The sequence below is a fragment of the Lepisma saccharinum genome, chromosome 23 (genome assembly GCF_977018435.1).
Source record: "Lepisma saccharinum chromosome 23, izLepSacc3.1, whole genome shotgun sequence".
NCBI classification, from domain to species: Eukaryota; Metazoa; Arthropoda; class Insecta; order Zygentoma; family Lepismatidae; genus Lepisma; species Lepisma saccharinum.
The window spans coordinates 6175608-6190502 of record NC_139251.1 but is presented as its reverse complement, the minus strand read 5'-3'; the positions used below and the strand labels follow the sequence as shown (position 1 = coordinate 6190502).

The following is a 14895-nucleotide window of genomic DNA, read 5'->3' as shown; positions in this document are numbered from 1 at the left end:
AACTTCCTAGATTGTTCCCCTTGCTTCCAAATCAGCTTCATTCAAACATGGAAAGGCTGAAATATGAGGCACAGGTCTTCTAGTTGAAATGCCTAGTCCTCGCTTATTTTTATTCCAGAGTTTTTTGTAATACAGAAATCCGTTGATTGATTCAATGGTTTTCTCCAATCCATGGGCACTTCGAAAGGCATAGGAAAACAGTATCTCACATGAAGCACTGCAGATACGAGGAGCCAAAGATTTATCCTAGCCACCTATTTTGCAGCGAAAATATAGTTCATTCGATTTCCAAATCACTGGAGTTAGTCTCTCTTTTTTTTTTTTTTTTTTTTTTTGGAGATTTCGAAGTTAAATCACAGGGATCGAACCTCAAAATGGGATCGAACCATAGACTCCTTGAGAGAATAGCTCTATCGCCCTGATTGCCATCCAAACAAGTTCAATAAATAAATATTTACGCAGAAAAATACGCACGTTCAATAAATCAGTGTAGACTTAATCTAGTTTCTACTCAGACTCTTCATTTCACACAACAATCATAATCTATTTCAGCCCTGGACACCTAATTTTGTGAAACAATACTCTAATTTCTAGAACATGAAAATCAGCTTGTTTCCTTTTTACAGTACTATATATTGTTTACATAATACAGTGTAAGAGTAGGTTAGAAAAGCTTCTGGATGAGGCGAAGCACTCGACTGAAATCCGCCCCTTCCAACTGTTAATTCTGGACCCGCCACTGACTCACCAGAAATATAACAAAAAAGTGTTTGGGTGGTTAACAAATATAAAAAGCATTTCCAAATATATACACAGTGTATATAACGCGAAATATGCAAACATTGGAGCCAAAAAACTTATATATGTGTCACGAACATAAGAGCACTGGATTTCAAATGAAATTTTACCTTTGCTGTATATCCCGATGGTAATAAACCAGTATTTTATCATTATTGTCAACAATGACAATTTATAAAATTTATAAAATACTCGAAAGGTATAAAACCAAGTATTATTGTTCTAATTATTAATAATATCAGCATTATATCGCAAATAACAAAATTCTTCCTAAAGAGAAATTAGATTATCTAGTTTTTCATTGCTGATGAGTTTATACAAATTAAAAAGGAAAGGGGAAAAGTAGAGGAGGGAAAGAGGAGAAAAGAGAAAACGAGAGGAAAGGAGGAGAGTAGAAATAGTGAGAAGAAGGAGAAAAGATGCGAGGAGAGATGAAGAAAGTGGAGCAAAGAGAAGAGAGGAGGAAAAAGAGATGAGAGGAGAGAAAAAAAGAGTTTGGAGAGGATAGGAGGAGACGAGAACGGGGGAGTGGAGAGTAGAGTAAGAGATCGAGAAAGTGTAGAACGAAGAGAAAAGTGCAGTGGAGTCGGAAATCGAAGACAAGATAGAAGATAAGAGGAGTGGAGAAGAGTGGGATGGAGACAAGAGGCAAGAACAGGAGAGGAGGTGATATGAAATAAAAGCAGAGGAGAAGGAAGAATGAGAAGAAGGAGAAGGAGAAAAAATTTCCTGATCCGGATTCTCACAAAAAGTTCAAGTAAATTCCCATAATATTACTCTCTTTAACAGCACTTGATAGTCTCTTCCTATATCAATGAATTTCACTCTTCTTGAAGCAGACAACGTGTATATATATATATAAGGCGAACTATATGACTGCGGCGAAGGGCGTTCCACAAAGAAATACGGCATGCTCTATTCAGAGCACATGTCAGATGTGTGAAGTTGATGCGCAAGGGATTCCCCAAACGAAGCGAATGGGTCTGTTGCAGTCATGGGGGTAGGAAAGGGTTTAGCGAGATGTGATATGTGATATGTGGAGACTGACAAATAAGAAGAAAAATAAAGCGAATATCCGTAGTGGACATCACTATTACGTAGAAAAACAAAGATGGTGGTGGTGGTGCGCTAGGTTGCATATGGGTCGACATGTTCACTGTGTGCAGAGTGGAGGTGCCGAGGGAACCACATCACAGACGATGTTCAAACTGTCTGCTATTAACTTCCACGCAGAGATGACAACGCCGAATCAACGATTGTCTAGTGAGACCAAACAACCCCGCTGTGTCTGCTATCGTCGCTGCGGCGACATTAGTGCGTTCAACGATATCCTTGGCTGACACGGCAGGTGTGTCAGCTCCAGATATTAGCGGACGGTATCCACCAAGCTGTTTGCTTCGCCATAAATATATAATAAGTGCAAGTGACCATGGTTCTCGATTTTTAATTGCTCAATCAATACCAGATACTACAAGTGAGAAAGCAGGTAACTTCCTTTACGTAGAAGGATGTCATCAATGTGAAATGTAGATGCAACTCGCCTCCTGCATGTAATGTGTAACGAATACTTGTTTGTAAGAAAAAACGAAGAACGTATATACGTATTTAATTGGAATTTGCAGATGATGAAAACTGTTCATTCGATATTTGATCAGGTAGCATTGAATTTAACTCGAGTGGGAAAAAGGATGTGTTGAATTACCACAAATATAAATACTTGTTTTATTATTTTTTGTCAATGTCTTTGAATCTGTATACAATTATCGTCAGAGTATCATAACTCACTATCTTGTAACCTTTCTTTTCTATGTGAAAATATCTTTTGAACATGTGACAATTCATTTATTAGCTTATTTGTTTGAGTAAATAAGAGATGCAGAACAATGTGGCCACTTTACACTGCTATCACAAATAATGTTACAATGCTCTTGTTTAATAAAAGGAGGATTAAAAAAAGAACACCTCTTCTACTTTTCCTCTTCCCCTTTCGCTTTCTCTTATCACCTCTCCTTTGCTCCTTTCGTTTCCCCTCTCCTATTTTAATTTGCGTAGAATCATCAGCATTGAAATACTAGATAATCTATTTTCTTTTTTAGGAAGATTTTTGCTATTTCCGATATACGAGTAATGCTGATATTTTAAATAATTAATACAATAATACTTGGTTTTATACAATTCGCGTATTTTATAAATATCTATTGTGCATGTGTCAACCCTGAAATTGAGCCTAAGTCTACACGCATCCACCAATGCCTTCTGTTATTTGGGTTGCATAGATTAAAATATCGTTCTCCTAAGACTTTTTGGAGACACTGCACACCTCAATGTGGGCACAACTGGTAGCTCGACAGATATCCAAACGATACTGAAGTTCGTTCAAATGTTGACCAGCATTTGAGGAGTTATTAGCGCAACAACACGCTGTCTCAAATCTTCCACATAGCGAACTTTCCTCTTGTATTCAACATATTTAATGAAGCCACATGTAAAAAAGTCTAATGGTTTGAAATCTAGGGATCGCAATGGCCAGGCAGATTCAGACTCAGTAGCACGACTGACCGTACAAATAGACGACTGGAATATGGGATCGATGGTCTATCGTCTGAGTTTCACTATTCGAATCTAAAATGGAACGTTTGACCACATTCAGGCACATATAAGCAGCATTTATTTAAGTGGTTCCACTTCGTGTGACTATTTGGTGAAATTGTAAATACAATTATACTTACTAATGAAGCACGAAAGAAACTAGGAACTCTGCATCTGAACTCACCTTCGGCATTCACAGCACCTGCGATATAAATAAACATTGGCTGCATTATATCGACAGATACATTCTATGAGCCACAATTGAATACCATAAAGTCAAATACAACATGCCATTGATTCAGTTCATTTTAAGATGTACAGCGTGTCCAGATACTATGCACCCAATAAATGTTGTTCATGCTAAACTAAAAGTAAAGGTTAAAATATACAAAACAGTAGTTTTGCCTGTAATAGGATGGATGCGAAACTTACATTGAAAGAGGACCATAAATTTAGAGTATTTTAAAATAAGGTCCTCAGAGAAAGGATGAGGAGACAGGCTAGTGGAGAAGGTTACATAATTTAGAACTACATAATTTGTAATCACGTCCAGATATTATTAGAATGATGAAATCAAGAAGACTTAGGTGGGCAGGCCATGCGTCACGAATGGGACAGGAAAGAAAAGTTTTCAGGATTCTTGTTGGGAAACTTGATAGTAGGAAACCAGTAGGAAGGCCAAGACGAAGATGGAGGGATAATGTTTCGATGGACCTAAAGGAAATCGGTAGGGATGGAAAGAGTACAGGCTTCCTCAGGATAGAGACAGATGGAAGGCCTGTGTTGCTGCAGCCATAACCTTCGGGTTGAAGAAGGCTAGAGAGTTAGTTATAAATCTTGTCCATAAAGAAAATTATATGCAAGTGGAGTGAAGAAGGTTTTATTATTAACATGAAGAACGTCTAAAAAGATTCTACCATGTACTTGGCAATACTTGATACCATCATGCATTGCGACAAAACAGTAAACCAGCGAAAATGGAGACGGTGCAGGAAAGGCAACGTGTGTGCTGTGGTTGTGGGGAACAAAATCTTATGTTCTGTAACTGTTCAGCGTAAAATTTATTTGTGTGGAGTTACGTGAAGGACATCGTCTAATGCAAGGAAGCTACGGAATTGGTGGAATTGAAGTCCAGGGTGGAGGAGGCTGTGGCATCAATCACCTTGGATATGATCCGTTACTCGTGGAGTGAATTCATCAACAGACTTGATATCGTGATAGTTACAGGGTGTCCATGTAGAGGTTTATTAATAATGGGAAGTATGTTCACTATAAATTATTTGAGTCAATAAGGACCTTCACGATGGCGCTGTGGTAGCGTCGTCGCCTGGTAATCAAGGGGTCCCGGGTTCGGTACCCGATGGGGGCACATAGTAGTTAGGATTCAACTTTAAATTGTAGGTCCAGTCCCAATAAGCGTTACTGTGCACAAAGTGGATTTACAACCAACTCAAAAACTCAACTCACATGATTGATTGATTGATTGACTTAATTTATTTTACTTCGCGTTTTGTGCCTCTTGGCTAATTTGCGAAGATGGGGATGAGTGATGAAATTGATGAATGGACATTCACAAACAACCAAGCCCGAGCGGGATTCTAACCCGGGACCCTCGGCGTCGGAGTGCGATGTGCTAACCACTCGGCCACAGGGTCCGGCCTCAACTCATTTGAGTCAATAAATGTAATACCATGTCTGTTCTTTTCGAGAACATTTTTTACAGTGAGGATATTTGGATCTGTTATCTGATAAATTGTATGGACACCCTTTTTCATGAACCACGATAGCTCAGTCGTCGTCGGCCTCCGTGGCGGAGTGGTTAGCTCAGCGCGCTACGACGCCAGGGGTTCCGCGTTCGAATCCTTGTTAGGACATGGATGTTTGTGTTTCTCGGGGAATGGGGAATACTACCGCATAGGGGTATTCCTTTTAATAAAACTCCTTTAGGCGTCTGACTACCATGCGAGAGACCCGGGTTTGATACCGGCTGGGTTTCAAGCGGCTCCGGCGCCCACCCAGCGTCGTATAAAGTCGGTATCTGGAGCAAACTATGTTGTGCAAAGACGACCAGGGGCGTGGTTCTGATCACATAACCTCTACCTTCGGCCGTGATCAAGAAAGTGTGTGGCCATAACTCCACACCCCCTACACAGCTTCATGGCGTCATGCACAGCACCAGAGAATACTTTACTTTTTTGTTATATACCCTTTTCCCCGGTTTTTTATGATGACACGTCATTGAGGTGGCTGTTCATACAACAGTTAACAAACACTGAAATTATAATCAGGTGCTTCTTTTTTGCTGAATTCGAATATAACTTGAAACATGAAGTTATATTTAAAGTTTATCACTATCCCATATCAGAGCTCTACGACTTGGCAACACAACATTATATCGTAAGTTGCTTCGTCTGTAGAGGTAATTTACGTGGGGAGGTCAGACAAGAGCATGGTTGGTTTGGAGCCAGAGAACTGTAGCTATATTGACCTTAAAAGCTTCTGCGAGAAATTGTTCTGATAGTGTCTGTTCATTTCTATATGTTATATTATTGCAGAAAGAGTTACCAAAAATTCCCTTTAATACTTCACGGATTGGTCGTAAACCTAGGGAACATTTGATTCAGTTTTCCGATTCGAAAGACGAAAGTTCAGTTCCAAATGCAATAAGAAATTATTCTTACCCTATATTTTCGAGGCATTCTTATGGAAAAATTTCAAGTCATGTGGCCCAAACAACCTTGACAGGGATACTTAATAAAGTCCCATGTGTAAGTGATAGATGTGATGAACTTTTTGCCTTCTCGTACGAGGTAGACTGTATTGGTGGACAAAATGTCTTTCCTCTAAGAGAATTATTGTTAGCATTATTTCGTAAGGTGCACGAGAAAATCATGAAATATGGATGAAAAGTGTGGAACAGGGATATTGTTGGCAATTTATAGTGGATACACTAATGGATAAATTCTTAAGTGCCTTGGGCCGTGACCATTTAATAGCTAAATGGGTATTCAAGAAACAAGGGGAAACTGAAGATCCTTTTGAATTTTTGGAAAGTAGAATGCTTGCAGCAAGTATACTTAGTGTTTCGTAGACAGAAGAAGAAAAATGCAAATTATTTTTGGAACGTTTGTTGCCTAAATATTCAGAATAGTTCTCGTTTGATGGTGTTATCCTTAATTCATTTGTTGAATTTTAAGTGGCTTGACTAACATCCAGGAACACCATAAACTTGAACAGGATTTTTATGGAAATACTAAAAGGGAAAAAGGGAACTTTCATTTTCCCCAACCACGAACCAATTCTCCTAATATTAAGTGTCATGCTATTTTCGTTAACTGTATGGTTGCACAACAAGAATTATTAGCTTGTGTGGAAACAGGAATCACTCACAATATTTTGAAAGAATCCTTGTGGGAAAATATAAAAAGAACAGGAAATGTAATGAACAGGAGGTAAACTTTCAAGTTACAGTTGGTAATTCAAGTGTGTTGCAAATTAATAAGAAAGTAGTGTTACCTTTGGTGATAAATGGAGTGTCATGCCCTGTCGAATTCTATGTTGCGAAGAACTTACCTACAGACTGCGTATTAGGATTAAACTTTCAAATATATAAAAAAAGGCATGAAGATAAATTTCGAAAATGGTTTTGTCACTTTGAAACATTCGAAAAATAGTGTACCTATTGCGTGGAATAGTGGCAGTATTATTAATGGATGTGACATTTTTCAGGATAGTGCTAACTCCTTTTCTACAGCAAGTTCTCCATCCCAAGGACTTCATTAAAGCTATTCTGGAGAAGGAAGTAACCCACAGACAAGAGCTCGACGCACTGCTGCAGGTGGCCAAGGTCAGCGTTGGAAGCAAAACAGAAGACCCGCTCCACAACAGAGAGGTCAATGTCTCAATGCAGCTTTTTCGGGGGAGAAATACTATCGAAATGAAATAGGTATATTAAAGAAATAATTTTCTGATGTTTTTTGTGATAATGAAGTGGGATGCATTAAGGATTTGGAATATAAAATTAAAGTAACAGATAATATTCCTGTTAGAGTTAATCCGCATCCTGTGACACGTGAAAACGTCTTGAAATGGAAGAAATCATACAGGAATTATTAAAGAAGGGTATTATTGAAGAATCTAGTAGCAATTATTGTAGTCCCGGTTTTCTAGTTAAAGGAGAAAACAAGAGCAGGCTTGTTTGTAATTATTCAGAATTGAATAAAAATATAGTTTGCGATTTTTGTCCAAATAGTGTACTGGAAGAAACACTAACATCACTTTGTCAGGGTTCTATATACAGGGTGTCATTTTAATGACGCCCACGGACCACAGATTCGTATAGAGGACATCAAAACAAACTACTTTTCTCAGTAACGTTTTTCTCGTTGGTGCGTCGATTCGACACTGCAGTCGTTCAAAAAAGACCGTTTTGCCGCCTGGGTGCTGACAACCCAACACAACATTTGATAATATCTTTGACGTCATTTCCTACCGCAAAACAGCGCACGGTAGTGTTGCAAGGAATACACAAATTGTGCGAGAAATGACAAACTACCAACCACATTATTAGCTGTAAAATGAAGTGAGGAACGCGTCAAGTAAACCGAACATCATAGCCTACCAGTCAGATCAGCAGTCATTTCAGTGGAAGGGGGAAGTGAACCAACCATATGAGAAATGGTAAAAAGCGTATTCAAAGTGAAGTGTCAATATCGGATTTTGTCTCAGCCTACATGTCAAATATCAACAACAATAGTTTTTATTGGACTGACAGCTTACATGTGGTTGTTTACGCCCAGCTACATCTGTATTTGCAAATCTCGTTGCAAGGTTGATATCTACAGGTTTGTGTCTAGATGCCTAGTGGTACTTTTGTGCTGATAACGGAAGTATCTTAGGTTCAAGTTGTTACATTGCTGCTAAAACACGTACAACAACAGTAATAATCTAATGATGAATCAGTAGCGAGTAGGGGAAAGTGGGGCACTTTGCAACATGGGCACGTTACAACAGTGCTTTTTCTGTTATGTAGGATGGCTCTACTGCGTTGCGCTTACTGTCGTTCCAACACACGTTGGTAGGTGTCTCTGATGAACCGTTCGTTACACCAGTTTTTCAGATGTTGTCAGAGTGGAGGAAGAAAGAAGGATTTTGAGGACGGTGAGTAATTTTTAAGAATCTCTTACAATTTTTAATACGCAATTCCTATAAATGACCACAGCATGCGACATGTGGTCAATTGAAAGCATGTTTATTGAAGGTGTGGAAAGTGATATTGCTTTTTATGTTATGCAATTTTTGTGGAGGCAAGAATAGCTTTCTTAATCAAACATGTCGGTGAGGCAAGTTGCAACAGATGTTGCAACTAACCCCACAATGTTGCAAACTGCCCCATGACAGACCAGCGCTTGAATAAGATATTGAATGTAATTGTTCACTGTCCCGAATGTGATAAATCGAAATACGGTTTATTGTTTACTAATTTTACAATATTTTCAAGTAAATGAAAAATGTGATCGCATATATTTAGTCCTATATTCAGTAACCAACACACATTTTCAATTTTCACTTATTTATTCTTATACAAAATTACACGCACGTCAGTACGGCAAGAAAACACTATATTTCACTAAGTAGTGCTAGATAAATTGTGAATGAATTTTTGTTTATAATCATGTGCATGTAATTTCTACTAGCAGCACGAAACATTAATATTGTTATGCTTTCTGATATGGTCTCTTTCGTCTTGCAGATTTATTTTTAAAAGATTGTTCCTTCTTATGTTCCCGCCGAAACTATTGTTGTCGAATTGCTGTATAATTGTTGCCGTATTATTATTATTATTATTTATATTGTTTCAGGTAGCCTGCAAGATGAGGAACTACAAGAGGAAGACCCAAAAGGGGACTACACCGCCTGATGTGATGGATAGAGCAGCAAATTTAGTCCTGGAACACGAAGATGACAAAAATGTCAGCTTAAGACAAGTGGCTGCAGAGTTCAACATCCATTATTCAACCCTCTCAAGATACATACAAAAGAAGAAATTACAAGAAAGTGGTCCTCGTGAGGGACAGAACATAAGTTGTGGTTATGCGAAACCGTGGAAAGTGTTTTCAGAGGAAGAAGAGAATATCTTAAAAATGTACTTGCAGCGTTCCAGTGAGATTATGTTTGGACTAACACCACAGGAAGTGCGAAAATTGGCTCATCTCTGTGCAGTTAAGTTTGATATAAGTGCTCCTTCATCGTGGTCGGTAAACGGAATGGCTGGTATTGAATGGTTCAGGGGATTCCTACAGAGAAACAAATATCTTTCGGTGCGCTTTCCTGAATCAACTTCTTTAGCACGAATGTCCAGTTTCAACAAAGAAAATGTGCGCATGTTTTTTGACAAAGTTTCCGAAGTTCTGTCCAGAAACAATTATTCATCCTCAAGAATTTGGAACATGGATGAAACTGGTGTCACAACTGTCATGAAACCAAATAAGGTTGTAGCTCGAAAAGGAGCAAAACAGATTGGCATAGTGAGCAGTGCAGAAAGAGGTGAACTTGTGACAGTTGCAGTGGCAGTTAGTGCTCAAGGGACTTTTATACCTCCAATGCTAATATTTCCACGTAAGAACTTTCGGGACCATTTCATTCGAGATGGCCCAACAGACTGCATTGGAGCAGCTACTGGTTCAGGTTGGATGATTGAGGAAACGTTTGTCCAATTCATTCGACACTTCATTTCTCAGGTGAATCCTAACGAAAACTCCCCTGTGCTTCTTTTCATCGATAATCACTCTTCCCATCTCAGCTGTGAAGCTTTAGATGAATGCAAAAATAATAATATTACCCTTTTGTCATTTCCTCCACACTGTTCGCATCGACTACAACCGTTAGATGTCAGTGTTTTTGGTCCATTTAAGAAAGTGTGTGGCCGAGCAATTGATTCTTGGCATAAGAATCATCCAGGAAAAGCTCTTACAATCTACGACATACCACAGATAGTTAAAACAGCATTTTTGAATACAGTTACCCCTACCAACATAACATCAGGTTTTGTTCAAACAGGAATATTTCCCTTCAATTCTGAGGTATTCCATGAAAGCGACTTTGCGTCGTGTTTCGTTTCAGATCGACCAAATCCAGCAGGACAGGTAGATAGTAGGCCTCCCGTATCTGATAGTAATGACATAGTCCAAACTGCCAGGTGCGATGCACTGCCAACTAAATCATCTTCAGGTGATGTTCAAAATGAACATTTGCTTTCGCAAATTGAAATGCCGGGTCCAAGTGGCACACAAATGTGGTCAGTAGTGAGTAGACCTAAAGTTTCCTTCTCTCCTGAAAATGTTCGTCCATACCCAAAGGCTGAACCCAGGAAAACGACGAATCGTAAACGTAAACGAAGTGCCATTCTAACAGACACACCGGAAAAAAAGGCTTTGGAAGATGCAAAAAAGAGTAGTGCAAAGGAAAAGGGCAAGAAGAAATTTATGTGCAAGAAAACATTATTCCAAAGTTCTTGCAAAGAATATCACTGTTTAGTGTGTGGAGAATCCTACAAAGAAGAAGAAGACTGGGTGCAGTGCAAGCATTGCAAATGTGGTCCCATTGGCTGTGCGCGAAGAGAAATCCTTATTATGTGTGCATTTATTGCAAATAGTGTCATTCAGACAACGCATAATCCCTGTTGCAACGTACCCCAAACACTGTTGCAACTTACCCCATGCATGGGGCACATACCAACACTCGGACCTGCTTTAAATTAACAGACTTTTCTCACTTGAGGTTCAAAATTAAAATTTCATATTTGTTTCTTAAGTAGCCAAAAGATGTACCATTTCATAGCATATTTGTAACTTGTTCCAACTGTAACAGTTTTTGAATAAAAAAAATTAAACTGAAAAGTGTTGCAAAGTCCCCCACCTTCCCCTATACTGCACTGTTCACAGTTGCCAACTATTACATTTATTTCTGGTGCGTAGATAAACACAGTCGTCGGAGACTTTGTTCTACTACTACTTATATCCCTGTATTTTCAACCATTTTTGCTCTTGCCTCGTAATGCTCTGAATATACATTATACATGTGTTGCTTACCTTTGAATTTTGAGTTCTTTCATATCTATTTTGTCATTTGTCCAGTGTGTCACAGACAACTACCGACGAAATGGATAAACTAAATTGTAGATGCAAACATGGTAACTAGATTTGCAAATATTTGACCTGTAAGCTGAGACAAAGTTCGATATGGCCACTTACACTGAACTCTATTTTCTTTCTACCATTTCTCGTATCGTTTGTTTGCTTCCTGTTAGGTTACAGAACGTGTTTTCTCGTTTTGTTTAAAGGTACATAATGTAGCTATGTCATTTTTCAAAGAATATGTGTGTTCCTGGCAATCCTGGAACGCATCGCTTCACGACGAGTGTATGACGTCACAAATGCAATCAAATGTTGTGTGTGGTTGCCAGCATTCAGGCGGCAAAACTGTCATTTTTGAACGACTGTAGCACCGAAATGATGCACCAACGAGAAAAATGTTACGGAGAAAAATTGTTTGTTTTGATGTCCTCTATACGTTTCCGTGGTCCGTGGGCGCCATTAAAATGACACCCTGTATAGTGTTTTTGATATAACAAAAGCCTTTCACCACGGAAATATAACAGAAGAATCCAAACCGTTAACGGCCTTTGCTGCTCCTTCTGATTTGTATCAGTACACTCGTGTACCATTTGGAGTTTCAATCGGAAGTAGCTGTTTGTCTAGAATAATGTATAAAATTCTAGGGCATCTCAAGGGGACTATTCTAGAATTCTACGCGGATGATGTGATTATATTTAGTGAAGATAAGGAATGAAAAATGTACGTACAGTATTTGAAAGATTTCGTAAATGGGGCGTTATAATTTCACGAGAGAAAAGCCAGTTTATGAAAAATGAAATTAAATATTTAGGATTTATTATTAGAGATTTTTTCATTGAATATGGATCCAGAACGTTTAGAGGCAATAAGAAAGATCCCCAAGTCTAAGAACATACGTGCACTTAAGATATTATGTGGTTTCCTATCATATTTCAGTAGATTTATTCTTGATTTTCAATAATTAATGGGATCCCTGTATGAATTAAAAACTAAGGAAGTAATATTTAAATGGGGACAGGCTCAAGAATTGGCCTTAGAGAAAATCAAAAATATGTAATATTAAAGTTACCAGACTTGAATAAGCCCTTTGTAGTACAAGTAGATGGTAGTTTAAAAGGGTATGGATGTACATTGTTACAAAAGGATGACATGGGTATATTGAGGCCTGTTCATTTTTATTCTAAACGAATTATAGAAAAAGATAAGAATAAGTCAATTTATGAAATTGAATTATTAGGCCTCATGTGAGCCATTGAAAAATTTGCATCCTATTTGAAATTACAGCTCTTTGAAGTATAAATGGACTCTTTAAGTGTAACGTGGATGCTAAAAAGAGCAAAAAGGTGCCCGTTATATGCTAGATATATGGAGAAATTGTTTGAATTTAAATGTGAAGTTAAACACATCTATAGTAAAAGTAATGTAATAGCAGATTTTCTGTCTAGAATATACAATAGTAACGAATTTGATACTGAAGAAATAGATGTAGAAACATTGCAAAGTGTAAACTTAAGTATGTATTTTCATCCTCTGTTTTATATGTACTTGAAAGATGAACAACGGAAAAATTCTGAATTGTCAAACATTATGAATAGGATCGAGAATAAGGAAGTAATACAGGATTATAAATTAGTATGTGGCTTGTTGTATAAACGTACCAGAGCAAGTGGACAACCTTTGAAAATTCTTGTTCCTAAACATTTACAAAATTCCATCATAGATTATTATCACGCAAATGTTATAGGAGGTGCTCATAGCTATTGGGTTAAAACCTTGGAAAAGATACAACGGAAGTTCACTTGGGGGTGTAAGGGGTGACCTTCCACGTAGTACACCCTGGAATGAAGACTAACGAGGCTTTGGCGACTGGCCCCATGGCCAGTATAATTGGGTTTGTATTGTCCTGTTTTGTCCTTATGTGTGCTGAGTGCCCCTTTACAGCCTCATTTTTTAACGAAAGTCAGAACATTTTAGTATTTTATGATTTTAGTTCTGCAACGTTAGAGTTGTTATTTGTAACGATAAGGGGCTGGACCCCGTATAATGTGACGGGTGCAAAATAGCCTTAGTGCTGACGCACCCAAAATTTTAAATTCAAAATTCAAAATTCAAATTCAAACGGAAGTTCACTTGGACTGGTATGAAAGAACATATCAAACCCATTGTATCTTCTTGCGATATTTGCCAAAAGGCAAAAAAGAGAAATGTATTACCATTCAATGTTCTAAAGTCAGAAATTGTCACGCAAGCGTTGCAAAGATTGTATATAGATGAGGTTGACCCTCTGCCAATATCTAATAATTTTAAATATATTCTTATTTGTGTAGACGAGTCTTCAAAATTCTGCATGTGCCACCCTATGACACAATTAAGTGCTAAAAGTTAAGTTAAAATTATGCATAATTGGTTTATGTTACATGGCATACATTTTGAATGCGTCACAGATAATGCTGCGTATTTCAAGAGTGAGTATTTTGCTTCATATTTGTTTCAAATGTGAATAAGACATATAACCTCTCCATATAACCTCTCCATATCATGCCGCAGCTAATTTAAGTGAACGATACATTGCCACCAGTAAAGGTGCATTATGAACTTAAATTCATAATAATCAGATAAAATGGAGTACAGTATTAAAATAAATTCAATTTAGCATTAATTCTGTGTACCACGAAACATTGAAAATGTCGCTAGCAGAATTATTTTTGGGACGTCCATTACATTCGCCATTGAAAATTAAATGGAAACTTTCTCAATCTGAGGAAGATACGAATATAAAGGATCTTGCTTCAAAATGGGAAATTGCTATTGGAAATATGGCGAAAATGTGGAAAAATCTGATACGTTTAACAAGAAAAGATATTCTGATATTATATTATTGGTTGGTGATCTAGTACTGATACAGTCTCAGGAAATTTCCAAATTGTCTGATAAAATTACTAAATCTTTATGTTCGAAATATCAGGGAGCATATTTGGTTAAAAATTTCTTAAGTGGAAGCACTGTTCTGCTGGAAGACTGCAGAGACATCAAGAATTTGCGAAGGTCACATGTATGCTATCTTAAAAGATATCTTCCTCGCCTCAATCCATAGCTTTAGGCTTAGCTACTCGAGACCGACGAGTTCGTGTTGGTTTATCTTGTATATTTGTGAAGAGTACGTACTCCTGTTTTTCTTGTTGGATCTGTTGTTTGTTTACGTTTACGTAATCACGTGTTGTATGTAAATCAGTTTGAATGGTACCGGATAATGAATTGATTTAGAAATCGATTTCACCTTTATATGCAAAAGGGAATATTGTAAACTAAAAATGAATTCATATCCATGTCTGTGTTTATATATATATATATATATATATATATATATAATTGT

The 14895-nt window shown here is 37.7% G+C and overlaps 1 protein-coding gene across 1 annotated transcript in view; it reads right to left on the bottom strand.

Annotated features, from left to right (window-relative positions):
- The window catches only part of LOC145977863 (uncharacterized), a 263309-nt gene that overhangs the window by 193841 nt on the left and 54573 nt on the right, over nt 1-14895 (bottom strand). Inside the window, exon 5 of the mRNA XM_083110188.1 lies at nt 3572-3589. Within this exon, the coding sequence (XP_082966314.1) occupies nt 3572-3589 (18 nt within the window). The remainder of the gene's footprint in view (nt 1-3571; nt 3590-14895) is intronic.